This window comes from Bufo bufo, chromosome 2 (genome assembly GCF_905171765.1).
Source record: "Bufo bufo chromosome 2, aBufBuf1.1, whole genome shotgun sequence".
NCBI classification, from domain to species: domain Eukaryota; kingdom Metazoa; phylum Chordata; class Amphibia; order Anura; family Bufonidae; genus Bufo; species Bufo bufo.
Genome location: NC_053390.1, coordinates 22,469,444 through 22,496,872, shown reverse-complemented (window position 1 = coordinate 22,496,872; position 27,429 = coordinate 22,469,444). Strand labels below are relative to the sequence as shown.

Genomic DNA, 27,429 nt, shown 5'->3' with positions numbered 1-27,429 from the left:
TGGAGGGGTCTGGGTGATGACGGTGTCATTGTGTTGTCAGGTTCCTATAAGGTGTCAGGATGTCACTGTCTATTTCTCCATGGAGGAGTGGGAGTATATAGAAGGACACAAGGATCTGTACAAGGAGGCCATGATGGAGGAGCACCAGCCTCTTATATCACAAGGTAAGAGCCATCATGTGCAGTGTATACACGTGTGTGCAGTGACATGTAATGGAGGAGCACCAGCCTCTTATATCACAAGGTAAGATCCGTCATGTGCAGTGTATACATGTGTGTGCAGTGACATGTAATGGAGGCGTACCAGCCTCCTATATCACAGGGTAAGACCCTTCATGTGCAGTGACATGTAATGGTGGACTATGCAGGGTGGGCTCTTTAACATCACATTAGGACCCTGAATTTGCCTTGTAAATCAAATATATCGATAGGGCTCCATTTACCTTAAGAATGGTAAATGTGTGTCCTATTAGCATTTTTCAGGCTGTATAATAGACTACACTCTTCTATGCAGAGGCCTCCTGGAAATAAAAAAAATAAACTACTGTATTATAATTTATTTAGAATTTATGAAAAATTTGGCTTCCGAGCAAATGTGAAGCTTTTGCAATTTGATTCTTGCAAAATGCTCAAAATACTCTCTGCCATTTTACAGATGAAAGGCCAGCAGGATCACATATCCCCAAGTAAGACCATGGCCAGTGGGATTGCCCATAATGCCATGCAGTTAGCTTCAGCCAATCAGGAGGAACCATATTGACATGTCATAGTCAGATCCCAAGAAGAGAATCCATGTGTATTCGGAGCTTGCACATTGATGTGGCAGGATGCCAGAGAGGCGGTAAAGAAAGCTTTCTCTAGACACAATACAGCTAATTTAGGAGGAGTAGGTGGTGCAGGGGGAAATGGCTTTTTCACAGGCAATGATAGGGACTGACACTGATGATGATGACACTGGCTATGACCAACCATTGCAATGTGGGGTGGAGACTGAAAGAACTGAAGTGTTGGCAGATTGCCAGACAGGGTCAGGTTTTTAAAATTTTTGTGCTACGTTTATGTAATAAATTCCTGGTACTTTCAGAGTATTAATATTTCTCTGTCATGCTAGCTGCCACTTCCAGTCTAATAGGAATGTTATAAGTTTATCTACTCCGTAGTTTGAAAATAAATCACACATTTCATTTTTTATCTTTTGACAGAAAATTCCAGTAACAATTCTGAGGGAAACTTCATATTATCACTAACTTATAAAGCAAAAGATAAAGATATCCTACAGCTTTCTTCAGGAAAAAAACTCATTACCCTTAATGTACATCCAGGACTTCACAGTTCAGAGCTATCATATAACTCCCCTAATCATGAGGAACTTTCTCCTGATCAATCACACATTGTTACCAGAAGTAAAAATCAGAAAGGGGTGAAACTGTTTCAGTGTGGCAAAAAATCCACAAAAACCTCAGGTCTTTCTGCAAAGAGGAGAAAACATAAAGGAGAGAAGCCATACTCCTGTTCAGAATGTGAGAAATGTTTTAAAAATAAATCACATTTTTTTAGACATCAGAGAATTCACACAGGAGAGAAGTCACACACCTGTTCAGAATGTTCCAAGTGCTTTACAGACAAATCAAGTCTTATTAGACATGAGAAAAATCATACAAAAGAGAAGTCATATTCATGTTCAGAATGTGGGAAGTGCTTTACAGATAAATCAAATCTTGTTATACATGAAAGATTTCACACAGGAGTGAAGCCATTTTCATGCTCAGAATGTGAGAAATGTTTTACATTGAAATCAAGTCTTGTTGAACATGTTAGAAGTCACACAGGAGAGAAGCCATATTCGTGTTCAGAATGTGGTAAATGTTTTTCATATAAAATAAGTCTTGTTACACATGAGAGAATTCACACAGGAGAAACGCCATTCTCATGTTCAGAATGTGGAAAATGTTTTACTGCTAAATTAAATCTTCTTAGACATGAGAGGAGAATTCACACAGGAGAGAAGCCATATTCGTGTTCAGAATGTGGCAAATACTTTGCACAGAAGTCTATTCTTGTTAAACATGAGAAAAGTCATACAGAAGATAGGCTACATTCATGTTCAGAATGTGAGAAATGTTTTAAATCAAAATCAGATCTTATTAGACATATAAGATGTCACACAGGAGAGAAACCGTATCCATGCTCAGAATGTGGGAAAAGTTTTACACAGAGATCAATCCTTGTTAGTCATCAGAAAATTCATACAGGAGAGAAGCCACACGCCTGTTCAGAATGTTCCAAGTGCTTCACAGACAAATCAACGCTTGTTAGACATGAGAAAAGTCATAGAGGAGCGAATCTATAGTCATGTTCAGAATGTGGGAAGTGCTTTACAGACAAATCAAAGCTTGTTATACATGAGAGAAGTCACACAGGAGAGAAATCATATTCGTGTCCAGTATGTGAAAATGTTTTATATAGAAATCAACTTTTGTTGCACATGAGAGAATTCATACAGGAGAGAAGCCATATTCATGTTCAGAATGTGGGAAATGTTTTACACAAAAATCACATCTTGTTTCCCATAAGAAAACGTTTCAAATGTTTTAAATGGAAAACAATCCTTGTTAAACATGAGAGAATTCACACGTGAGAGAAGCCATTTTGATGTTCTATATTTGGAAAACATTTTGTAAGGAGATCAAATTCTAAAACAAGCCTGATCAGAAAAAACTACAATAAATATTTTTTTGGAATATTGAAACGCTATAAGATTAAATAAAGAATTTTAACCCCACTTTGCCACAGATGTTAAAATTGGGTTTACCTGGCAACATGTGTCGCATGATACCAAGTCTCAGAAAAGTTCAGCAACTTGCTGTCCTGTACGTATTTTAGAACTAAGATTTTGCTGCAAATTGTAGAAATGTTGCAGTCACGTGACTTGCATTGTGTTTTTATGATGTCAGTCCTATGTGATCTGCTACAAAAACTCAATGTTGAATTGTTTGTGACCATCTCAGTGTGTCATACTGACGCCAGTTACAATTATTAAATGCAGTGTGACAATGTTATATTGCATTGCAATCTTCATACCACATGATATAGTCATCTAGCTAACCTGATGTACATTGTTTTATGCTCAGTCAAATGGTAAAAAAAATTCTAAATAAATTCTAGGAGTCATGCTATGACTATAATATTATCACGGATGATGTTGCAGATAGCTGGAAGTTATGAATAAATGTCCGACTGGCTTGATCCCAAACTAAGGAGCATATAGGTGACCCTATAAAACCCTAAGAGCTCACCCTGACTGCTAAGCACGTACAAGGATCTCAGAGGTAGACGATTGTATGCCCACGTACCTAAGACTGTGTGACACCTGAAAACCCTATAATAGTGAGGGGACACGACCACCGGCTCCCTGCACTTCACACAGAGGGAGTCAGGGTCACCTAGAATCAAGCCAGCAAAGAAACACAATACATGAAAGGACTTATCTGAACAAGCAGAAGCCTCCAGCAGTGAACACTTCAATCCAGGAAGTAGTATAAACCGCAAAGTGAGGCAGTATGGGATAGTGATGTCCGGATCATGAACGAATCGTTCTTTTGAATCGATTCAGTTCACTGAACCGGAAGAGTCGATTCCTCTGACTGAGCTGATCCGAGTGAGACAGCTCAGTCAGATTAGCATAGAGGCAGCAGCAGGCAGTTTAATAGGAGCCTACAGTGGAAGCTAGCCCCTCCCCTCCAACCAATCAGAGGCAACCAGCACTGACTCACAGCACAGGGGGAGTCGTGCAGGGACTCAGAGAATCGTCTGAGAGTTTATTAGTTAAAAGAATCGAATGAGTCAGAGACTGTGTCACCGAGTCCCTGCCAGGCTTCCTGCTCTGCGGCTCCCTGTAAGTCCATCCGGGGGGAAGGGGTGGCATTAGTATAGCATGTAGCGGAGCTGTGTGTGTACAGGGTGCATGTAGCAGAGCAGGAAGTCTGGTAGGGACTCGGTTACACGATTCTTTTAACTAATAAACTCTCAGACAATTATCTGAGTCCCTGCAATAACTATACATTTTAATTACATCACAGTCTGCTCCACTGCAGCAGAGCTGTGTTTGCCAGGAGCGAGTCCCTCCTGACCTTCGGTTCACTTGAGAACCGACTCAGCAAGTGAACCGAAGATTCGATGAGCTGAGCATGCGCTTTAATCTTAAGTTCACTTGCTTCTGCCGGCTCAGGAAGTGAACCGAAGATCCGATTCATGAATCGGTTCTTTTGAGTGAACTGATTCAAATGAACCGATTCATGAAAAAGATCCGAACTTCCCATCTCTAGTATGGGAGGGAATATAAAGGAAAGAGGATTAGTCTAAATAGGTGACACCTGGGAGAAGGAAATAAGATGAGAAAGTGAAACCAAAGAACATCATGCAAGAGGTAGAGAAGGACGTCTGTCAGACCTTCTCACAGAACTGGCGGTGACAAATATATTCTGTATAATCATTACTAGTGATAAGAAAGCATGCTCAGCTGAACTGCTGTTCGGGTGAAGCATCGCTATGCTCAGCAGATCCGAGTGCTCGGCAGAATAATTTGGATGCTCAAATACAATTTAATACAATGGAGGTCAACGGGAGAACCCTCTGCTCGGAAGAGAAGACCCAACAGCATTGTGAGGATAGCTAGATATGTCTTAGACTCCTATTATGTACAACATACAATAGACAACCATACAAAGGCTATATGCCAAAAGCCAATTATGTACAAGCCATCCATCTATCCATGAGACTGATAGCCAGCATACCTTACAATAACAGCCTTGTGCACTATGAGATATTCCAAACCAGCTCTTATCTGACTGAGAACCAGTAAACCTCAAAGTTATTTTGCATCTATTGGATGGCTTGGGTGGACCTGCACACCTAGATCAATATCATTAGGGCGACAAAAAGTTTTCAGATTGTCCTAACATAATATTCAATAACTTTTCTATACAGTTTTGTCATGTAAAAACTAATTTGCATAAACATGGGCTTATGGGAAAGACATGCAAATGAGCAGAATCTGCCTTGTTTTTCAGCTGTCATAAAACGATGAAAACCAATAGATGGCGCCATTGAGTTATATTTAGCGCCCTCTATTGGTTTCTGTCGCAGAAATCCCCCACCGTGCGATGTTAAAGGAATAAGGAAGCTGCTAGGCCAGGACGACAGGATCAGGGAGCAGGTCACCTCCTAAAACGTCCATAATTCTGACCCTGACTCCTAACCATATGAATCAACCCAGATGGTAGGAGGGCTCATACTCCGGAACCTCAGGTCCCTACTAGCCCTCAGGAAATCCCTGGACTAGGAGCAGAGTAAGACCACCTGTTCCTCCACATCACGGACGAACAGGAGTCTCAACTGGCCAAGCTGAAAGGAGAAGGGAACATATACAGCATATGGATATGGCAGGTAAGTTAAACCAGTTCCACCCTACCTGTCACAGACACACTGACTGGAACCCGTGCACAAGTGCTGATGTCCAAACCCACATAAAAGGACACAGCACACATCAAGAAATCACACAGGAAACCAGGACACCATAGCTGCACTAAGGTGAGACTGCAGCGGAACATAAACTTAACATCATGACATTTACTTATGACCACAAGGGTGGCCCTTACTGGACATATGGCATAAGAAGACCAGGAGGGGTACTCCAGCCATGCTGTATGCTGGAGTCATCCTCCTGGTCTTCTTCCCAGTGTCAGATATCATCCTAGTGTAGATCGCGAATATTCTAATCGCGAATTTTCCATGCAAAAGGCTACACTAATAAGCTTGTCATAAGACTCAGTCTAATATTCTTGTCAGTATACTATGAAACCAATAAAGGGCACTATTGAGCTATGATCAGCGCCCTCTATTGGTTTCATAGTCTTCTGACAAGAATATTTATCTCATCATAAGACTGTGAAACCAATAGAGGGCGCTATTCATAACTCAATAGCGCCCTCTATTGGTTTCATATTTTTCTGACAAGAATATTTGTCTTGTCATAAGACTGTGAAACCAATAGAGGGTGCTATTCATAATTCAAAGGCGCCATCTATTGGTTTTTATAGTCTAATGACAGCTGAAAATCAAGGCAGATTCTGCTCATTTGCATGTCTTTCCCATAAGCCCATATTGCAAATGATTTTTTACATGACAAAACTGTATAGAAAGGTTATTGAATATTATGTTAGGACAATCGGAATTTTTTTTGTCGCCCTAATGATATTGATCTAGGTGTGCAGGTCCACCCAAGCCATCCAACAGATGCAAAATAACTTGGAGGTTTACTGGTTCTCAGTCAGATGAATGAGAGCTGGTTTGGAATATCTCATAGTGCACAAGGCTGCCATTGTAAGGTATGCTGACTAAGCCTGTCATCTGTCTCATGGATAAATTGATGGCTTGCACATACCTGGCTTTTGTTATACAGCCTTTGTGTGGTTGTATGTTGTACATAATAGGAATCTAAGATGCATCCAGCTATCCTCTTTATGCTGTTTCTAAACCATTTTGATGGGATTTCCATCAATTTCTAACTTTTTTTTTTTTATAAACCAGACACTCTCTGACATCATAAAAATAACCAGGGGGTGTCTGGTTATCTCCCATTGACTTCCATTATACTCGGGTGCTCGGCCGAGCACACGAATATAGCAATGTGTTTGGGCCGAACACCCGAATACTTTGGTGCTCGCTCATCACTAATCATTACAATTAGGTCCATATATATTTGGACAGAGACAACATTTTTCTAATTACTGTTTTGTACATTACCACAATGGATTTTGAACAAAACAATTCAGATGCAGTTGAAGGTCAGTCTTTTAGCTTTAATTCAGTGGGTTGAAAGAAATGATTGCATAAAAATGTGAGGAACTCAATCCCTTCATTTCAGGGGCTCAAAAGTAATTGGACAAATTAAATAATTGTAAGTAAAATGTTAATTTCTAACACTTGGCTGAAAACCCGTTGTTGGCAATGACTGCCTGAAGTCTTGAAGTCATGGACATCACCAGACGCTGTGTTTCCTCCTTTTTAATGCTTGGATAGGTCTTTACTGCCACGGTTTTCAGTTGCTGTTTGCTTGTGGGCCTTTCTGTCTGAAGTTTAGTCTTTAACAAGTGAAATGCTCTATTGGGTTCAGATCCGGTGACTGACTCGGCCATTCAAGAATATTCCACTTCTTTGCTTTAATAAACTCTTGGGTTGCTTTGGCTTTATGTTTTGGGTCATTGTCCATCTGTATTATGAAACGCTGACCAATTGGTTTTGCTGTATTAGAGCACACAATATGTCTCTGAAAACCCTAGAACTCATCCGTCTGCTTCTGTCCTGTGTCACATCATCAATAAACACTAGGGCCCCGGGGCCATCACACTGTCTCCGCCGTGTTTTTCAGAAGAATGTACTTCCAGAAGTGTGCTGGTTTTTTAAGATGTTTTTTTTTTGCAAAGTCCAATCTAGCCTTCTTATTCTTGAGGCTGATGAGTGGCTGCACCGTGCAGTGAACCCTCTGTATTTACTTTCATGCAGTCTTCTCTTTATGGTAGATTTGGATATTGATACACCTATATCCTGGAGAGTGTTGTTCACTTAGTTGGCTGTTGAGAAGGGGTTTCTCTTCACCATGGTAATTATTCTGCGATCATCCACCACTGTTGTCTTCCGTGGCCGTCCAGGTCTTTTTGAATTGTTGAGGTCACCAGTGCTTTCTTTCTTTCTCAGGATGTACCAAACTATATATTTTGCTACTCTTAATAGTGTAGCAATTTCTCGGATGGGTTTTTTCTGTTTTTGCAGATGAAGGATGGCTTGTTTCATCTGCATGGAGAGCTCCTTTGACTGCATGTTTACTTCTTAGCAAAATCTTCAAAATGCAAGCACCACACCTCAAATCAACTCCAGGCCTTTTATGTGCTTAATTGAGAATGAAATAATGAAGGAATTGCCAATGCCCATGAAACCGCCTTTAATCCCTTAAGGACGGGCTCATTTTCACCTTAAGGACTAGGCTATTTGTTGCAAATCTAAAAATACCAAATTTACCAAAAATTGGGAAAAATTTGTAAATTTCCAAGTTTCAATTTCTCTACTTCTATAAATACATAGTAATACCTCCAAAATGGTTATTAATTTACATTCCCCATATGTCTACTTTATGTTTGGATCATTTTGTGAATGCCATTTTATTTTTTGGGGACGTTACAAGGCTTAGAAGTTTAGTAGCAAATCTTGAAATTTTTCTGAAAATTTCAAAAACCCACTTTTTCAGGACCAGTTCAGGTCTGAAGTCACTTTGTGAGGCTTACATAATAGAAACCACCCAAAAATGACCCCATTTTACAAAGTACACCCCTCAAGGTATTCAAAACTGATTTAACAAACTTTGTTAACCCTTTAGGTGTTCCACAAGAATTAATGAAATATAGAGATAAAATTTAACTTTTTTGGCAGATTTTCCATTTGAATCCATTTTTTCCAGTTACAAAGCAAGAGTTAACAGCCAAACAAAACTCCATATTTATGGCCGTGATTCTGTAGTTTACAGAAACACCCCATATGTGGTCGTAAACTGCTGCACGGGCACACGGCAGGGCGCAGAAGGAAAGGAATGCCATAGGTTTTTGTAAGGCATATTTTGCTGGACTGGGTTTTTAACACCATGTCCCATTTGAAGCCCCCCTGATGCACCCCTAGAATAGAAACTCCAAAAAAGTGACCCCATTTTCGAAACTGCGGGATAGGGTGGCAGTTTTGTTGGTACTATTTTAGGGTACATATGATTTTTGGTTGCTCTATAGGACACTTTTAGGCAATTTAACAAGAAATAGCTGTCTTGGCACCGTTTTTATTTTTTGCCATTTACAACATTTATCTGACAGGTTAGATCATGTGGTATTTTTATAGAGCAGGTTATTACGGACGCGGCAATACCTAATATGTCTACTTTTTTTTATTTATGTACAGTACAGACAAAAAGTTTGGACACACCTTCTCATTCAAAGAGTTTTCTTTATTTTCATGACTATGAAAATTATAGATTCACACTGAAGGCATCAAAACTATGAATTAACACATGTGGAATTATATACATAACAAACAAGTGTGAAACAACAGAAAATATGTCATATTCTAGGTTCTTCAAAGTAGCCACCTTTTGCTTTGATTACTGCTTTGCACACTCTTGGCATTCTCTTGATGAGCTTCAAGAGGTAGTCCCCTGAAATGGTTTTCACTTCACAGGTGTGCCCTGTCAGGTTTAATAAGTGGGATTTCTTGCCTTATAAATGGTGTTGGGACCATCAGTTGCGTTGAGGAGAAGTCAGGTGGATACACAGCTGATAGTCCTACTGAATAGACTGTTAGAATTTGTATTATGGCAAGAAAAAAGCAGCTAAGTAAAGAAAAACTAGTGGCTATCATTACTTTAAGAAATGAAGGTCAGTCAGTCAGCCGAAAAATTGGGAAAACTTTGAAAGTAAGGGCTATTTGACCATGAAGGAGAGTGATGGGTTGCTGCGCCAGATGACCTGGCCTCCACAGTCACCGGACCTGAACCCAATCGAGATGGTTTGGGGTGAGCTGGACCGCAGAGTGAAGGCAAAAGGGCCAACAAGTGCTAAGCCTCTCTGGGAACTCCTTCAAGACTGTTGGAAGACCATTTCAGGGGACTACCTCTTGAAGCTCATCAAGAGAATGCCAACAGTGTGCAAAGCAGTAATCAAAGCAAAAGGCTACTTTGAAGAACCTAGAATATGACATATTTTCAGTTGTTTCACACTTGTTTGTTATGTATATAATTCCACATGTGTTAATTCATAGTTTTGATGCCTTCATAGTCATGAAAATAAAGAAAACTCTTTGAATGAGAAGGTGTGTCCAAACTTTTGGTCTGTACTGTACGTTTTACACAATTATTTAATTTTTGAAACAAAAAAAATCATGCTTTAGTGTCTCAATAGTCCGAGATCCATAGTTTTTTTCAGTTTTTGGGCGATTATTTTGGGTAGGGTATGATTTTTGCGGGATGAGATGCTGGTTTGATTGGCACTATTTTGGGGTGCGTATGACTTTTTGACCACTTGCTATTACACTTTTTGTGGGGGCGCTGGCTCTGTAGGCCCTAGGGGGGGTGGGGGGAAGGGGAGACAGAGGAGGAGGGGGATTCCCCCCCCTTTTTTTTTCAGAGGGAAAACATGCTTTGGGTGGAGGGAGGGAAGGGGAATGTAAATTATATGCATGTATGTTGATTATAATGTAAACTAAGACTATGGATTGTTTAAGATTTTGTAAGATTTATTTGTAAAAAGAAGAAAAAAGATTATTTCATAAAAAAAATTTAAAAAGTGACATAAAATTGCTTTTTTTACATATTTTTTACGGTATTCACCTGAGGGGTTAGGTCATGTTATATTTTTATAGAGACGGTAATTACGGACGCGGTGATACCTAATATGTGTAGTGCATTTTACACTCCCTACAGACCGTGGCATGGAAGGGGTTAAACGGCTGATATCACAACACAGATGTCAGCCATTTCAAGCAGAGTGTCAGCAATGTGCTGACACTCTGCTTGATAACCGCTCGGCCATCCTGGAAATGAGAGGGGGCGGGCAGGATGATCGCGCACCCGCCCGCCCCCCTGCACAGCCTGCCGGCACATAACAATGAGGGCTGCAAGGGGGGGTTAAAAATTAAAGGTCATTTTGCAGTTTCTGATCCCCGCAGTCATGGGGCGCGGGGATCAGAAACTTCTGAAAGCGCTGCAAACCGCAGGTCTGAATTGACCTGCGGTTTGCAGCAATCTCCGATACGGGGGGGTCACAGGACCCCCCTCGGCATTGTCCCAGGGTGCCTGCTGATTGATTTCAGCAGGCACCCAGTTCCGATCACCGCCCGCCGCGCGGCGGTGATCGGAACTACACAGGGCGTACAGGTACGCCCTGCATCCTTAAGAGGTTAAATCAATTGTCTGATTACTTTTGGTCTCTTTAAAAACAGGATGCCACATGTAAAGGAGCTGAAACTCCTAAACCATTCATCCAATTTTAATGTGGATACCCTCAAATGAAAGCTAAAATTCTAACTATAACAAATATGTTTTAGTAAACAGTGTCAAAATATATATGGACCTAACTGTACATGACAATCTCTTTCTAAGAAAACTACAACCAGCCGTGTACCTCACATGCTCTGCTAGGTTATCTTCAGTCTGGCAGCTCAGGGGATGTGTCCTTTATTATTGGGTTGTTGTGCATTTTCATAAGTATACCATGTATCTGATACTATATTCAATATGGATGATCATTGCCTTTAACAGCATGTGATCAGCATGAACCTGAAAAAAAACAAGATGGGTTCATGGCAAGTTCAATGTGTTGAAAGTGAATATATAGAGAACATTATACTTTTTATTATTGTTAGAGATTTGGATTTATCTGTACTGGTTTCTCTAAACATGTCTGTCTGAGGAACAATGGGTGTTTCATGGCTGAACCATGATCTGATAAGGAAAGATATCCATAAAACACATCTGGTGTGGAATAGATATCTATTCATATATTCATATATATATATATATATATATATATATATATATATATATATACAGGGAGTGCAGAATTATTAGGCAAATGAGTATTTTGACCACATCATCCTCTTTCTGCATGTTGTCTTACTCCAAGCTGTATAGGCTCGAAAGCCTACTACCAATTAAGCATATTAGGTGATGTGCATCTTTGTAATGAGAAGGGGTGTGGTCTAATGACATCAACACCCTATATCAGGTGTGCATAATTATTAGGCAACTTCCTTTCCTTTGGCAAAATGGGTCAAAAGAAGGACTTGACAGGCTCAGAAAAGTCAAAAATAGTGAGATATCTTGCAGAGGGATGCAGCACTCTTAAAATTGCAAAGCTTCTGAAGCGTGATCATCGAACAATCAAGCGTTTCATTCAAAATAGTCAACAGGGTCGCAAGAAGCGTGTGGAAAAACCAAGGCCCATGAACTGAGAAAAGTCAAGCGTGCAGCTGCCAAGATGCCACTTGCCACCAGTTTGGCCATATTTCAGAGCTGCAACATCACTGGAGTGCCCAAAAGCACAAGGTGTGCAATACTCAGAGACATGGCCAAGGTAAGAAAGGCTGAAAGACGACCACCACTGAACAAGACACACAAGCTGAAACGTCAAGACTGGGCCAAGAAATATCTCAAGACTGATTTTTCTAAGGTTTTATGGACTGATGAAATGAGAGTGAGTCTTGATGGGCCAGATGGATGGGCCCGTGGCTGGATTGGTAAAGGGCAGAGAGCTCCAGTCCGACTCAGACGCCAGCAAGGTGGAGGTGAAGTACTGGTTTGGGCTGGTATCATCAAAGATGAGCTTGTGGGGCCTTTTCGGGTTGAGGATGGAGTCAAGCTCAACTCCCAGTCCTACTGCCAGTTTCTGGAAGACACCTTCTTCAAGCAGTGGTACAGGAAGAAGTCTGCATCCTTCAAGAAAAACATGATTTTCATGCAGGTCAATGCTCCATCACACGCGTCCAAGTACTCCACAGCGTGGCTGGCAAGAAAATCTAATGACATGGCCTCCTTGTTCACCTGATCTGAACCCCATTGAGAGCCTGTGGTCCATCATCAAATGTGAGATTTACAAGGAGGGAAAACAGTACACCTCTCTGAACAGTGTCTGGGAGGCTGTGGTTGCTGCTGCACGCAATGTTGATGGTGAACAGATCAAAACACTGACAGAATCCATGGATGGCAGGCTTTTGAGTGTCCTTGCAAAGAAAGGTGGCTATATTGGTCACTGATTTGTTTTTGTTTTGTTTTTGAATGTCAGAAATGTATATTTGTGAATGTTGAGATGTTATATTGGTTTCACTGGTAAAAATAAATAATTGAAATGGGTATATATTTGTTTTTTGTTAAGTTGCCTAATAATTATGCACAGTAATAGTCACCTGCACACACAGATATCCCCCTAAAATAGCTAAAACTAAAAACAAACTAAAAACTACTTCCAAAAATATTCAGCTTTGATATTAATGAGTTTTTTGGGTTCATTGAGAACATGGTTGTTGTTCAATAATAAAATTAATCCTCAAAAATACAACTTGCCTAATAATTCTGCACTCCCTGTACAGGGTGGGCCATTTATATGGATACACCTTAATAAAATGGGAATGGTTGGTGAGATTAACTTCCTGTTTGTGGCACATTGGTATATGTGAGGGGGGAAACTTTTCAAGATGGGTGGTGACCATGGCGGCCATTTTGAAGTTGGCCATTTTGAATCCAACTTTTGTTTTTTCAATAGGAAGAGGGTCATGTGACACATCAAACTTATTGGGAATTTCACATGAAAAACAATGGTGTGCTTAGTTTTAACGTAACTTTATTCTTTCAGTGTTTACCAGATTACTATAGTAACCCTTCACCTAGGTATTTTTTATTTTTATTTTTTTATTTCCTCACTAATTCACATAAAGCAAAATTTCAGGTAGACTCATATAACTGTCTGATGTCTATTCCTTCCCTTTCCCATTTCACCACCATGACGGCAAGATAGGAGACCTACCAGATTATTCAATTAAGGGGGGGGGGGGGGGCTATGACTTGGATGACCTTCCTACCAAAAGATAGTTCTGAAGATCCTGACAAGTCAAGTCTGTAGTGTTTTATGAAGGTATGAATGTTGGACCAAGTCGCGACCCTACATATCTGCTTCAATGAAGCACCCGCTCTTTCTGCATAGGAAGAAGAGACCGCCCTGGTGGAATGGGCCCTAACTATCACAGGGCAAGGAAGATTTTGGAGACTGTAAAAGTCATGGATAGTTTGTTTTATCCACCTGGCAATGGAGGCCCTAGAGGCAGCTTTCCCTTTATTTTTCCCTCCGAACTGTACTAACAGGTTATCAACCTTCCTAAAGTCTCTAGTTACTTCCAGATATCTCATCACAACTCGTCTAACGTCTAAGGAATGGAATTCCTCTTGGTTTTGTTTTTCGGGTTATTACAAAATCATGGCAGCACTATTTCCTGCTTCCTATGGAAGTTTGAAACTACCTTCGAAAGAAATCCTGGATCTGGTTTAAGAATCACTCTATTATCCGTGATAGTTAAGTATGGATGTCTGATAGAGAGGGCTTGAATTTCCCCTATTCTCCTAGCTGATGTAATTGCTATGAGGAAAACTGTCTTAAAAGAGAGCATCTGACACATCCTCTAACGGCTCAAAAGGACTTTTTGTTAGACCCTTGAGTTCTATGTTTAGATCCCAAGTTAGGATTCTAGGTCTAACAAATGGTTTTAAGCGGCCCTGAGAGTCGAAATCTATACCCTGTTGAAGAAAATCTAAAATCTTCTGAATGTTTGGGGTTGATTGATCTATCTCTCCATGTCCCAACCATGAGCAGAACTTCTTCCATAAATCACAGAAGTCACCTTTTTCCTACTAGCTTTCAGAGTGGTGATGACCTTCTCTAACAAGGCTCCTTAGATTTTCCGATTCAGGATCCAGGCTGTCAAACTAAAAAATTTGGGGCATGAGTGCATTACTGTCCCCTGAGTCATTATGTCTTTTCTGGGAGGGAGTACTCACGGATCCGAAGCATTTGGCCTGTCAAGGATAATCTTTTGGATTACTTTTGGGATTAAAGAAAAAGCATAGGCCAGCTTTCAATCCCAAGATAAGGAGAACACATCTACTGCCCACGATTTATCTCTTGGGTTTAGGGAGCAAAATTTCTTGACTTTTGTGTTTAACCCTAAGGCAAATAGATCTATGACTGGGAATCCCCACTTCTCTACTATGAGTCTGAATGTCTCTGGATTCAGTGACCATTTTCCCTGGTCTAAGGTTTTCCTGCTCAAAAAATCCGCCACCTGATTTTGGGAGCCTTTTAGATGTACTGCTGATATAGATTTTAGGATTTCTTCGGCCCAAGAAAATATTTTCACGGTCAGCTTTATTAACTGTTTTGATCTTGTCCCCCCTTGTTGCCTTATATAGGATACCGCTGTCACATTGTCCGATAAGAATTTTACGTGATGTCCCTTTATAAGGACCGATGCGGTTTTTATTGTCTCCCATACCGCTCTTATTTCCCTGTAGTTTGATGATTTATTTGCTATAACTTCTGGACAAATCCCCTGAAAGAGTCTTCCTTCTATATTTGAACCCCATCCTGTTTTGCTGGTGTCTGTCTGGATTTGGATGAATGGAGTCTTCTGCCAGGTCACTCCCTTTACTAGATTTTTTTATTAGGCCCACCATATGAGAGACATTTTTATATGATGTGGAATACGTATCTTCTTGTCTAAGGAAGTCTGTTTCTTGTCCCAGCATCTCAGTAACCATAGCAGAAGAGTCGTGAAGTGGAACTGAGCCCAAGTGACTAATGTTATGCATGACGTTAATACGCCTAGAAGGCTCATTGTCTCTCTGATGGAGCATAGATTCCTTTTCTGGAACCTTTGGACCTTTTCTTTTAAATCTACTGTCTTTTCTTCTGGAAGAGAGGAAGATTGATTTTGAGAATGCAGGAGAATTCCTAAAAATTTTATTTTTGTTTGGGGAAGACGGCATGATTTTTTTAAAATCCATCCCAAATCCTCTAGTAGGGATGGGAAGGATTTTAGGTCTCTTTACATCTTTTCCTGGAGTTTGCCAGTAATAGGAAGTTGTCTAAGTATGGTATTATCATTAGACCTTGTTTCCTTAGATGAGCTACCATTTCTACTACTATTTTGGTGAAGACTCTTGGGGGTGCTGAAATACAGAAAGGGAGGGCCGTAAACTGAAAATGATGAACCTTCCCTGTACTGTCTCTTAGCATGAATCTCAAGAATTTTTGCGACTGCTGTCTGATTGGTACATGATAATATGGGTCATTGAGATCTATCGTGCACATTAACGCACTCTGACCTATCAATGGAATCGTGGACGCCAAGGACTCCATCTTGAATTTCCTGCATAGGATGTTCTTGTTCAGTTCCTTTAGATTTATTATTGTCCTGAACGTCCCTTCTGGCCACTAAGAATAGGGTGGAATAAAAACTCTTTCTCTTGAGAGTGGGGAATTTGTGTAATGGCTCCCAGATTTAACATTTCCAGTACCCCTTACTGATTATTTCTCTTAGTAGAATAGATGGTGGAGATGTTATCACAATTTTTTTTGGGTGAAGAGAGGAAAACTTGTGAACGCATTGCACCCGCACTGAATCCAGACCCATTCACTTTAATGGGGCTGTGTACATTAGCGGTGATTTTCACGCATCACTTGTGCATTGCGTGGAAATCGCAGCAAGGTCTATATTGTGCGTTTTTCACGCAACGCAGGCCCCATAGAAGTGAATGGACCATGTGATGAGCGCAGTCACGTCATCAAAGGTCCTTTAGCCAGGTCCTGAAGGAAGTAGAAAGAAGAGGAGATCCGCGACCAAGTGGATGGTGTGAGTTAAATTTGTTTTATTATTTTTAACCCCTCAATGGACATTTTACTAAGCATTCTGTATTAAGAATGCTATTATTTTCCCTTATAACCATGTTATAAGGGAAAATAATAAAATCTACAGAACACCTAACCCAAACCCGAACTTCTGTGAAGAAGTCTGGGTTCAGTCTGGGTACTAAACATGGCGATTTTTCTCACGCGCGTACAAAACGCATTAAATCGCTTTGCACTCGCTCGGAAAAATCGCACATTTTCCCGCATCGCACTCGCATCTTGTTCGGCCCTCACACGCAACGCCTGTGTGAAAGAAGCCTTAGTCTTCCCCCAATCCTGGAGTTATTGTTTTTTGCTGGTTTTGTTTTGGGGATTAAAGAGGAACTGGGTAGCTCCACCTCCCCATTTTTCCTTTTCCTCTGTAGGGTCTGTCTCTCCCCCCATAGGGACAAAAGGAAAAATTTCTTCTTTGAGGTTTCTCTTCAGGAAACCCTTTTTTCTTATCCGTCGCTTTTTTCCAGGATTTTGTCCAGAACTGGTCCAAAGTCATATTCCCTGGAAAAAGTTATGGATTGGAGCTTAATTTTTGAAGCCTTGCCACCTGACTACGACTTCATCCATAAGGCCCTTCTAGCGGAGTTAGAAAGTGCTGCGTCCCTGGTAGCAAACCTCGAATTGATCGAATCAAAGATTCGTTTGTGCCATGTGACCACAGAGTGTGAGTAAAGAGCTTGCCATTACTCACGCTCCGTGGTCACCCGCCTGCTTGCACAACTCTGCACTGGATCCTGATGTACACACATCAGGATATTTTAGTTCACTGGAGCTGTGGCTGGGCACTGATAGCTAGGAGAGGGAATAGGGGAACTGATGGCAGTGGGGGGAGCTGGTGGCATTGGGGGAGGAGCTGATGGCACTGGGAGAGGGAGAGCTGAAGGCACTGGGGGAGTGGTGCTGAAGGAACTGGGATGGGGGAGAGCTAATGGCACTGACTGGGGGAACTGATGCACTTGGGCTGATCGCACAGGGGGGAACAAAGGGTGTTGGGGACTGATGACAGGGGGTCTGATGAGTTTTTATAAAGGAGTACTTAGAGTACTCGATTAATCATAAAAATAATCGGTAGCAAACTTGATTTCACAAATAATCGTTTACTGCAGCCCTAACCACGAGTAAATAGATCTCGCCACTGAACTTGTCGTAATGTTGGTCTTGATACTGTACATAGTCTCCTGCGTAAGGCGTGGGAAGCAGCTATCAGTCTTTCTCTCCACCGGTTCACGCAGCTGGGAAGAATCTTCAAATGGTAGGGAGGTATTTTTGTTTACCTTCGCTACCTGCACATCAATCTTAGGAATATCGTCAAACAATTTTGACTCAAGCGAAGGGATCAAAGAGAAGCCTGTTCCTATATTCTCTCGAAAAACCCTGGCGTTTTTCTGGTTCTGACCATTCGTCTAGAATCATCTCCTTTTATAGTCTCATTTATGGGGAAGACCTTTCATCTTTTAGTTCTTAACCCCCCCGAACATCTCTTCCTGTATTGAGTGTGGCTTCTGGACCTCTTCAATGCCCATTGTGGCCCTTACTGCTTTTAGTAGGTCCGCCATTTCCTCAGAAGACAAGTAGAATTTTTTTTGCGTCCTCTACAATCTCCCCTTCAGAAAGAGGGTCGTCATCCTCCTTGCGCCTTGAAGGCTCGGCTTCATCCATTTCATCCTCGGATTCAGAGGAGGAAGGGACCACCATTTTCTGTCTCTTTGGAGGAAGAGGAACCGGACTGGTGTCTTTTAGTAAAGTCAGGGAGGATTTAACTTCATCACGAATTAGTGTTCTAAGTTCCTCCCTCATTGATGGTTGTTCCTTTCCCACAACATCTGAAATACATTCCTTGCACAATTTTTTAGAATAATGCTCAGGAAGTTTATTGAAACACGAGATGCACTTAACACTCTTTTTGGGTCTTTTTTGCGCCTCCTTAGCACCCTATTGAGAAGAGCGGAACAATCAGCCAATATACCCCTCTGTTTAACAGAGTGTATAATCAAAGAACATCATCTCTTATGTAAGCTCCCATACTATAATTAGTATGCAGTTTGTGTTTCCCCATGTGGGGACTTAATGTCACCGGTGCAGGAGTGTACAGCTCTCTAGGCTGCTCAGGTGCCGAAATCTCTGTGGATGTGATCCTCAGACCTCAGATCAGAATCCACCATGGCTTCCTGCATTTTTACATTTGCCGCAGGTGAAATACACTTCCGGACTGACCCCCCCCCCGTCGTTACGTCACCGGAAGCGACGACAGTAGCCGACATAATGTGGGGGACTCCGGCTCACGTCTGCTTATCCTCACCATGGGAAAGGAAGACGCGCGCAAAACCCGCGCCGGACACAGGCATCCGAAGAACGAAGAACAGATGCGAGGTCCGCATTTTCTCCCCTGCCCAGCTTTGGAATCATACTTCCAGCGAGCAGGGGAGTTTTTTTTTCAGCGATTCCCGAGTCAAGGGAGGCTCCAGCCGCCGATGAGTCCTCGCTGCCCAGGTATTAGATCCAGCTTCACCTCCCTGACGTCCAGACAGGCCTTTTTCTGAACTTTAAACTATAGGGGCAGGAAAACACTGAAGAGGGTGGGGGCGGGGTACTTTAACCTTTCTCTGTTTTCCTGCCCCTACAGAGGTCAGGGGTCAATCTCCTATCTTGCTGTCATGGTGGTGAAATGCGAAAAATGGGCCCGATACTTAAGGGGTTAATGTACATTCTCCTGTCCCTAAGAGAAACAGTGCAAAGTGTTGTTTCAAATCCACCACCCTCCTTTCACGTGTATACTGAAGCACTGCCATGCTGTGTTGGACCAGATGAGCCTGGGTGAGAGAAGTCTCACAGCAGATCAATTGTTTTTGTGCAGAAAACAGCACATTTTCTGCTGAATGTCTCCTACAGCCACCGCACTGTCTGCCATTGTACCGCCTGGTCTGTGACCTTTTAACTCATAGGAATTCCATTTTGCATATGCAGAAGCATCTGTACGAGTAAAGTGGTCAATGACGGGCTCCCATCTACAGTTGTCCAGGAGGTCCCAGTAAGGCAAGAGGTCGCCGTCGTCCGACTTGCCGCAATCTAGTAGGCCGTTGCGGTAATGAAGCAGATGCGACAGGTTGGTCGAAAGAAATGCTCTACTGTCGCAGTATGTCATAATCTTCCTTGAGATCCTTGATCATATAATCATGTGTTTCAATCCTGCAGGCCACATGAAAAGGGAGCCCCAGCAGTAAAGTATTTGGACTCCATGGAGAGCCATAATCACCGGTCTCACCACTCTGCATTTTTCCAGAGTGAAAAATTGTAAGGAGGCTTCAACACCTAGGAGAGGTTGTAAATTGTGAGCAACTGCCAACAGTTGGTCCTTCATTTCAGGGTAGTGCACCAGTAGTACAATGTCTTCTGGAACATTAGGATTCTCGGAAGGCTGAGTGCTCTATAAACGAAATCCATTCTAAACATATTAAAGTCTGCTTGAGGAAATACTGCTTGAAAAAGATTAAGGACAGTTGAGTGTAAGGCCATAATTGATTCAGGCATACCTCTTATTTTGATATTAGTTCTGCGATTAAGATTCTCCAAATCCTCCAATTTGTACTCAAGTGCCTCCAATCTATGAACGTGGTCATCCAAGCGTGAATTGTCCACCTCCATGGCATCCACCAAGTCGTTTGTTTAGTCTTCTAAATCAGAGACTCAAGAACCCAATTCCTGTACTTGGTATAGTAACGTCCAAAACTACCTTAAATAACTCCATAGTAAAGACTGTTTTAATAGTAGCATACAGTTTGGTAGGCTAGAGCTGGGGAGCTCACCGCTGGACCAGGTTCAGAAGGCGATAGTGAGCTACTACTGCCACTTGTGGAGTCAGGACCGTCCATGTCACATGGCGTGCAAAATAAGTTTAGGATGGGTTTGTCAGGAGGAAGAATGGCCTTGTGATTTTGTTTTCTTGTGACTTTGTAGGCATGCCTTATTCGTTTAGGTAAGATAATTGTATACAGGGGCATAGCTATAGGGGAATCAGGTGCCCCAGGCCTCTACTGGGTTCTCGCCCTTCGAACTGCTATGCGGCAGACACCCTCGCAGTCTGTTGGACGTGGCCAAAAAGGCATGGGAACAACAACCCACACCTCACAGAAGTGTTGTTGAGTACGTCACCCAGATGCAAGGACAGATGAAAACAGTTTTACCTCTGGTTAGGGAGCATATGGAGGCAGCGCAGCGAGACCAGAGTAGGGTCTATAATCGGCAGGCTCGTGTCCGGACCTTTAACCCGGGTGATCGGATATTGGTTCTGGTACCAACCGTAGACAGTAAGTTCCTAGCTAGGTGGCAGGGGCCCTACGAGGTGCTTGAAAAAATTGGAGAGATAGATTACAAGGTACACCAGCCAGGGAGGCGAAAGCTGGAGCAGGTGTACCATGTGAATCTGCTCAAACCCTGGAAAGATAGGGAAACCTGTACGAAAGACAGCCCACGACCAGGGTTCCTAGGGAGGCGGTTTCAGTTCCTCTGTCTGAAGCAAGGGAAGCGGCTCCCACAGTGAAAATTGCTGACAGACCTTTCTCTAAACAGGCTCAGGAGGCCAGGGAGTTCATTAGTCGGAACATGGATGTGTTCTCGGACCTTCCTGGACGCACTTCCATAGTCCGACATGACATTATCACTGAACCTCAGGCAAAAGTCCAGTTAAAACCATATCGGGTACCCGAGGCTCGGCGGCAAGCCATCACAGAGGAAGTGCAGCTAATGCTCCAGCTAGGTGTCATCGAGGAGTCAAAAAGTGAATAGGCCTGTCCGATAGTCTTGATACTCAAGCCGGACGGGACATTGAGGTTCTGTAATGACTTCCGCAAACTGAATGAGGTGTCCAAGTTTGACGTGTATCCCATGCCCCGATTGGATGAGCTTATTGAGAGGTTGGGCCAAGCCCAGTATTTTTCTGTGTTGGACCTCACCAAAAGGTACTGGCAGGTACCCTTGACATAATCTGCCAAGGGAAAAATGGCTTTCATCATGCCAGAGAGGCTGTATCAGTACAATGTATTACCCTTTGGTCTACATGGCACTCCCGCCACATTTCAAAGGCTAATGGACATTGTACTCCGTCCACATCGTCGGTACGCTTCGGCGTACCTGGGCGATATCGTTATCCACTACACCGACTGGGAAAGTCACCTACCTAAAATACAGGCTGTAGTTGACTCCCTTAGGAAGGCTGGCTTAACCGCTAACCCAAAAAAGTGTGCGATAGAGTTAGAAGAGACCAAGTACCTGGGGTATATGATTGGGCGCAGAATTATCAAACCTCAGGTTAACAAAATTGAGGCAATTAGGAATTGACCTGTCACTACTCGGCAAGTAAAGTCGTTCCTGGGTATGGTGGGGTGCTATACGAGGTTTCTCCCCAATTTTGCTACAGTCGCCGCATTATTGACAGGCCTTTTGAAGGGACACAAGTCAGTGACTGTTCAGTGGAATGACGAGGCGGAAAAGTCTTTCTCCGCTTTGAAGTCTTCCCTGTGTGGGTCCCCGGTATTGGTGACTACTGACTTCAAGAGGGAGATTGTGATATAGACCGATGCCTCGGAGCTGCAGTGGTGTTGCAAGGGTCGTGCGGGCCGCACCAGTGATGGGGGTGACACCAGCAGGGCCGGCATTTACGAATCATAGTCATTTGTATTGCCGACCTCAGGAGAGATGTGTCTGGGATTCGAACCCACGACCTCTTCCTGTGTCCCGCCCTGTATGTCCATATATGGAGTCAATGCTTGTATTTCAGAAAAGTTTCTCCTGGGATTCGAACCCACGACCTTCTGTATCAGAGGCAAAGCACCTAACCACACGGCCATAAGAGATGCATTGACACTGATTGAAAAAATATGAGACTTCTACTGTTATAGCTGGCTAATTGCACATCTATACACATGACTGCTGCCCTAACGCACCCAGCACTGCTATATCTCTATATGACAGCTGTCCCAGCACACTCAACTCTGCCATATCTCTATATATGATAGCTGCCCCATCACACCCAGCTCTGCTACATCTAATACACATGACAGCTGCACCAGCACACTCAGCTCTACTAGATCTCTATATATGACAGCTGTCCCAGCAAACCCAGCTCTGTTACATCTATGCACATGACAGCTGTCCAAACACACCCAGCTCTGCTACATCTATACACATGACAGCTGCCCCAGCACACTCAGCTCTGCTATATCTCTATATATCTATCTACTGTATAGCAATACTTAGAGATATATAGATGTAGCAGAGCTGGGTGTGCTGGGGCAGCTGTCATATATAGAGATATAGTAGAGCTGAGTGTGCTGGTGCAGCTGTCATGTGTATTAGATGTAGCAGAGCTGGGTGTGCTGGGGCAGCTATCATATATAGAGATATAGCAGAGCTGAGTGTGCTGGGACAGCTGTCATATAGAAATATAGCAGTACTGGGTGTGTTTGGGCAGCTGTCAAGTGTTTAGATGTAGCAGAGCTGGGTTTGCTGGGGCAGCTGTCATATATAGAGATATAGTAGAGCTGAGTATGCTGGTGCAGCTGTCATGTGTATTAGATGTAGCAGAGCTGGGTGTGCTGGGGCAGCTATCATATATAGAGATATAGCAGAGCTGAGTGTGCTGGGGCAGCTGCCATATAGAGATATAGTAGTGCTGGGTGTGTTTGGGCAGCTGTCATGTGTATAGATGTAGCAGGGCTGGGTTTGCTGGGGAAGCTGTCATATATAGAGACATAGTAGAGCTGAGTGTGCAGCTGTCATGTGTATTAGATGTAGCAGAGCTGGGTGTGCTGGGGCAGCTATCATATATAGAGATATAGCAGAGCTGAGTGTGCTGGGACAGCTGTCATATAGAGATATAGCAGTGCTGGGTGTTTTAGGGCAGCAGTCATGTGTATAGATGTACACTTAGACAGCTATAACAGTAGAAGTCTCATATTTTTTTTAATGGGGGGAGCGGGAGGCACTTGATACTGGCACATGGGGGGAGGGGGGTTGGCACCTGATACTGGCAGATGGGGGGGGGTTGGCACTATGATACTGGCACATGGGGGGGAAGGAGAGGCACTTGATACTGGCACTTTTTTGGGGGGGGGGGCAGATGGCACTATGATACTGGGACATGGGGAGGGGAGGAGAGAGGCACTTGATACTGGCACATGGGGCGGAGGCACTTGATACTGGCACTTTTTTGGGGGGTGGGAGATGGCACTATGATATTAGGACATGGGGGGGAGGAGAGAGGCACTTGATACTGGCATGTGGGGGAGGGGTTTGGCACTATGATACTGACAAATGGGGGTGGGAAGGAGAGAGGCACTTGATACTGGCACATTGGGGGGGATGGCACTATGATACTGGGACATGTGGGGGGGGGAGAGAGGCACTTGATACTGGCACATTGGGAGGGGGGTGGCACTATGATACTGGGACATGTGGGGGGAGGAGAGAGGCACTTGTTACTGGCACATGATGGGGGGCATCTATGGGGACACTTACTGGCACATTATTGGGGGGCATTATGGGGGACACTAGGTCGGCAGCCTATCAGAGGCCGGACACTGAGGGCATCTACTGGGGCACTATATACTGGTACATTATGGGGGGCACTAGCAGGAAGGGGGGAGAGGAGCACTATGGGGGAATTTGCTGGGGGCACTATATAGGGGTATTTTATACTGCGACATTATGGAGGCACTATGGGGACATTAGCTTAACTGGGGGCATTACAAGGGGGTATTTTTTGCATTGTCACATTATAAGGAGAATTATTTCTACTGGGGGGGGGGGGGGGGCATTATGGTGGGCTTTATTACTCCCCCATGGTATGACCCCCTAGTAGCAGCACCATCCTCTCTCTGCTCTGCTATTCCTCTGCCCCTTCTCCAAATCCTTATTATGAAATCTTTCTCATTAGGATAAAACACATCAGCTCCACGAGCCCCCGACCAAAGTGTGGAAGTGGCGTCCGAGACCCCCAAGGGCCAAGCCAAGTAACTGTAAGTTTTCATGTGAAATATGTTTATGTTATACACATATAGCCTACACTGTGCCCCACAATATACAGTATACCGCTACACTGTGCCACACAATATACAGTATACCGCTACAATGTGCCCCACAATATACCGTATACCTATACACTGTGCCACACAATGTACAGTATACCTCTATACTGTGCCACACAATGTACAGTATACCTCTATACTGTGCCACACAATGTACAGTATACCTCTACACTGTGCCACACAATATGCAGTATACCTCTACACTGTGCCACACAATATACAGTATACCGCTACACTGTGCCACACAATGTACAGTATACCGCTACACTGTGCCACACAATATACAGTATACCTCTACACTGTGCCACACAATATACAGTATACCTCTACACTGTGCCACACAATATACAGTATACCTCTACACTGTGCCACACAACATACAGTATACCTCTACACTGTGACACACAATATACAGTATACCTCTACACTGTGCCACACAATATACAATATACCTCTACACTGTGCCCCACAATATACAGTATACCTCTACACTGTGCCCCACAATATACAGTACACATCTACAGGGAGTGCAGAATTATTAGGCAAGTTGTATTTTTGAGGATTAATTTTATTATTGAACAACAACCATGTTCTCAATGAACTCAAAAAACTCATTAATATCAAAGCTGAATATTTTTGGAAGTAGTTTTTAGTTTGTTTTTAGTTTTAGCTATTTTAGGGGGATATCTGTGTGTGCAGGTGACTATTACTGTACATAATTATTAGGCAACTTAACAAAAAACAAATATATACCCATTTCAATTATTTATTTTTACCAGTGAAACCAATATAACATCTCAACATTCACAAATATACATTTCTGACATTCAAAAACAAAACAAAAACAAATCCGTGACCAATATAGCCACCTTTCTTTGCAAGGACACTCAAAAGCCTGCCATCCATGGATTCTGTCAGTGTTTTGATCTGTTCACCATCAACATTGCGTGCAGCAGCAACCACAGCCTCCCAGACACTGTTCAGAGAGGTGTACTGTTTTCCCTCCTTGTAAATCTCACATTTGATGATGGACCACAGGTTCTCAATGGGGTTCAGATCAGGTGAACAAGGAGGCCATGTCATTAGATTTTCTTCTTTTATACCCTTTCTTGCCAGCCACGCTGTGGAGTACTTGGACGCGTGTGATGGAGCATTGTCCTGCATGAAAATCATGTTTTTCTTGAAGGATGCAGACTTCTTCCTGTACCACTGCTTGAAGAAGGTGTTTTCCAGAAACTGGCAGTAGGACTGGGAGTTGAGCTTGACTCCATCCTCAACCCGAAAAGGCCCCACAAGCTCATCTTTGATCATACCAGCCCAAACCAGTACTCCACCTCCACCTTGGTGGCGTCTGAGTCGGACTGGAGCTCTCTGCCCTTTACCAATCCAGCCACGGGCCCATCCATCTGGCCCATTAAGACTCACTCTCATTTCATCAGTCCATAAAACCTTAGAAAAATCAGTCTTGAGATATTTCTTGGCCCAGTCTTGACGTTTCAGCTTGTGTGTCTTGTTCAGTGGTGGTCGTCTTTCACCCTTTCTTACCTTGGCCATGTCTCTGAGTATTGCACACCTTGTGCTTTTGGGCACTCCAGTGATGTTGCAGCTCTGAAATATGGCCAAACTGGTGGCAAGTGGCATCTTGGCAGCTGCACGCTTGACTTTTCTCAGTTCATGGGCAGTTATTTTGCGCCTTGGTTTTTCCACACGCTTCTTGCGACCCTGTTGACTATTTTGAATGAAACGCTTGATTGTTTGATGATCACGCTTCAGAAGCTTTGCAATTTTAAGAGTGCTGCATCCCTCTGCAAGATATCTCACTATTTTTGACTTTTCTGAGCCTGTCAAGTCCTTCTTTTGACCCATTTTGCCAAAGGAAAGGAAGTTGCCTAATAATTATGCACACCTGATATAGGGTGTTGATGTCATTAGACCACACCCCTTCTCATTACAGAGATGCACATCACCTAATATGCTTAATTGGTAGTAGGCTTTTGAGCCTATACAGCTTGGAGTAAGACAACATGCATAAAGAGGATGATGTGGTCAAAATACTCATTTGTCTAATAATTCTGCGCACAGTGTACACTGTGCCGCACAATATACAGTATACCTCTACCCTTAATCAGCACTCCTCCCCATGTGGCTCAGGTGCTTTTTAATTAGCAGAAGTCTGCAAAGGGTCTATAAATTCCTACCACATCTCAGTTGGAGTTCCTGAGAGGCTGTGAACCGGTGAGCTCTTTGCACCAGTTCACATGCGGCGCTGGACGGCGGCTGTCTCTGCTTCTGTGCCGTGCTGGTGGAGTGATGGGACCCGGGGCCCAGGTGGCCTCACTTTATGGTGGGGCTGCTGTGCGGCTGCTGGATCCCATTGCCTGCTGGAGCGGTGTGGAGGCGTGGTGGTCGCCGCACGGCTCTGCGCCATGGTTAGAGTAGGTTCCCACTTAAACAAGAGGCAACCTTGTCGCGGTAAGTGGGCCTATGCTCTTTGATCAAACTGTATACTAATTGCCTCTTTATAGTGCACAGCAAATGATTGATAACAGTGCTGTATAGCCATGTTTTATCATAAGAAATGCTGATAATTGAAAACAGTTGTTATATCAGAAGCATAGGTATGAGGATGTGCGATTTAGAGATTCTCTCTACATATCTATACCTCTACACTGTGCCACACAATATACAGTATACCTCTACACTGTGCCACACAATATACAGTATACCTCTACACTGTGCCACACAATATACAGTATACCTCTACACTGTGCCCCACAATATACAGTATACCTCTACACTGTGCCACACAAT

The 27,429-nt window shown here is 43.0% G+C and overlaps 1 protein-coding gene across 1 annotated transcript; it reads left to right on the top strand.

Moving 5' to 3' along the window:
- Nucleotides 1–115: 115 nt before the first annotated feature.
- LOC120990657 (gastrula zinc finger protein XlCGF71.1-like) lies at nucleotides 116–19,758 on the top strand. The gene is made up of 4 exons (XM_040419571.1): nucleotides 116–164; nucleotides 1,202–1,812; nucleotides 1,984–2,110; nucleotides 19,730–19,758. The coding sequence occupies exons 1-4, from the start codon at nucleotides 131–133 to the stop codon at nucleotides 19,756–19,758; spliced, it is 801 nt and encodes a 266-aa protein (XP_040275505.1). The 5' UTR covers nucleotides 116–130.
- Nucleotides 19,759–27,429: the final 7,671 nt, after the last annotated feature.

What these genes read in the sequence shown, in the direction of transcription:
- LOC120990657 (XM_040419571.1), top strand. Translation starts at nt 131, where the DNA reads ATGATGGAGGAGCACCAGCCTCTTATATCACAAG. An exon ending in AATCAAGTCTTGTTGAACAT is followed by an intron (nt 1,813 to 1,983) that starts GTTAGAAGTCAC and finishes CTTAGACATGAG; the next exon opens with AGGAGAATTCACACAGGAGA. An exon ending in GCTACATTCATGTTCAGAAT is followed by an intron (nt 2,111 to 19,729) that starts GTGAGAAATGTT and finishes TCAATCCTGCAG; the next exon opens with GCCACATGAAAAGGGAGCCC.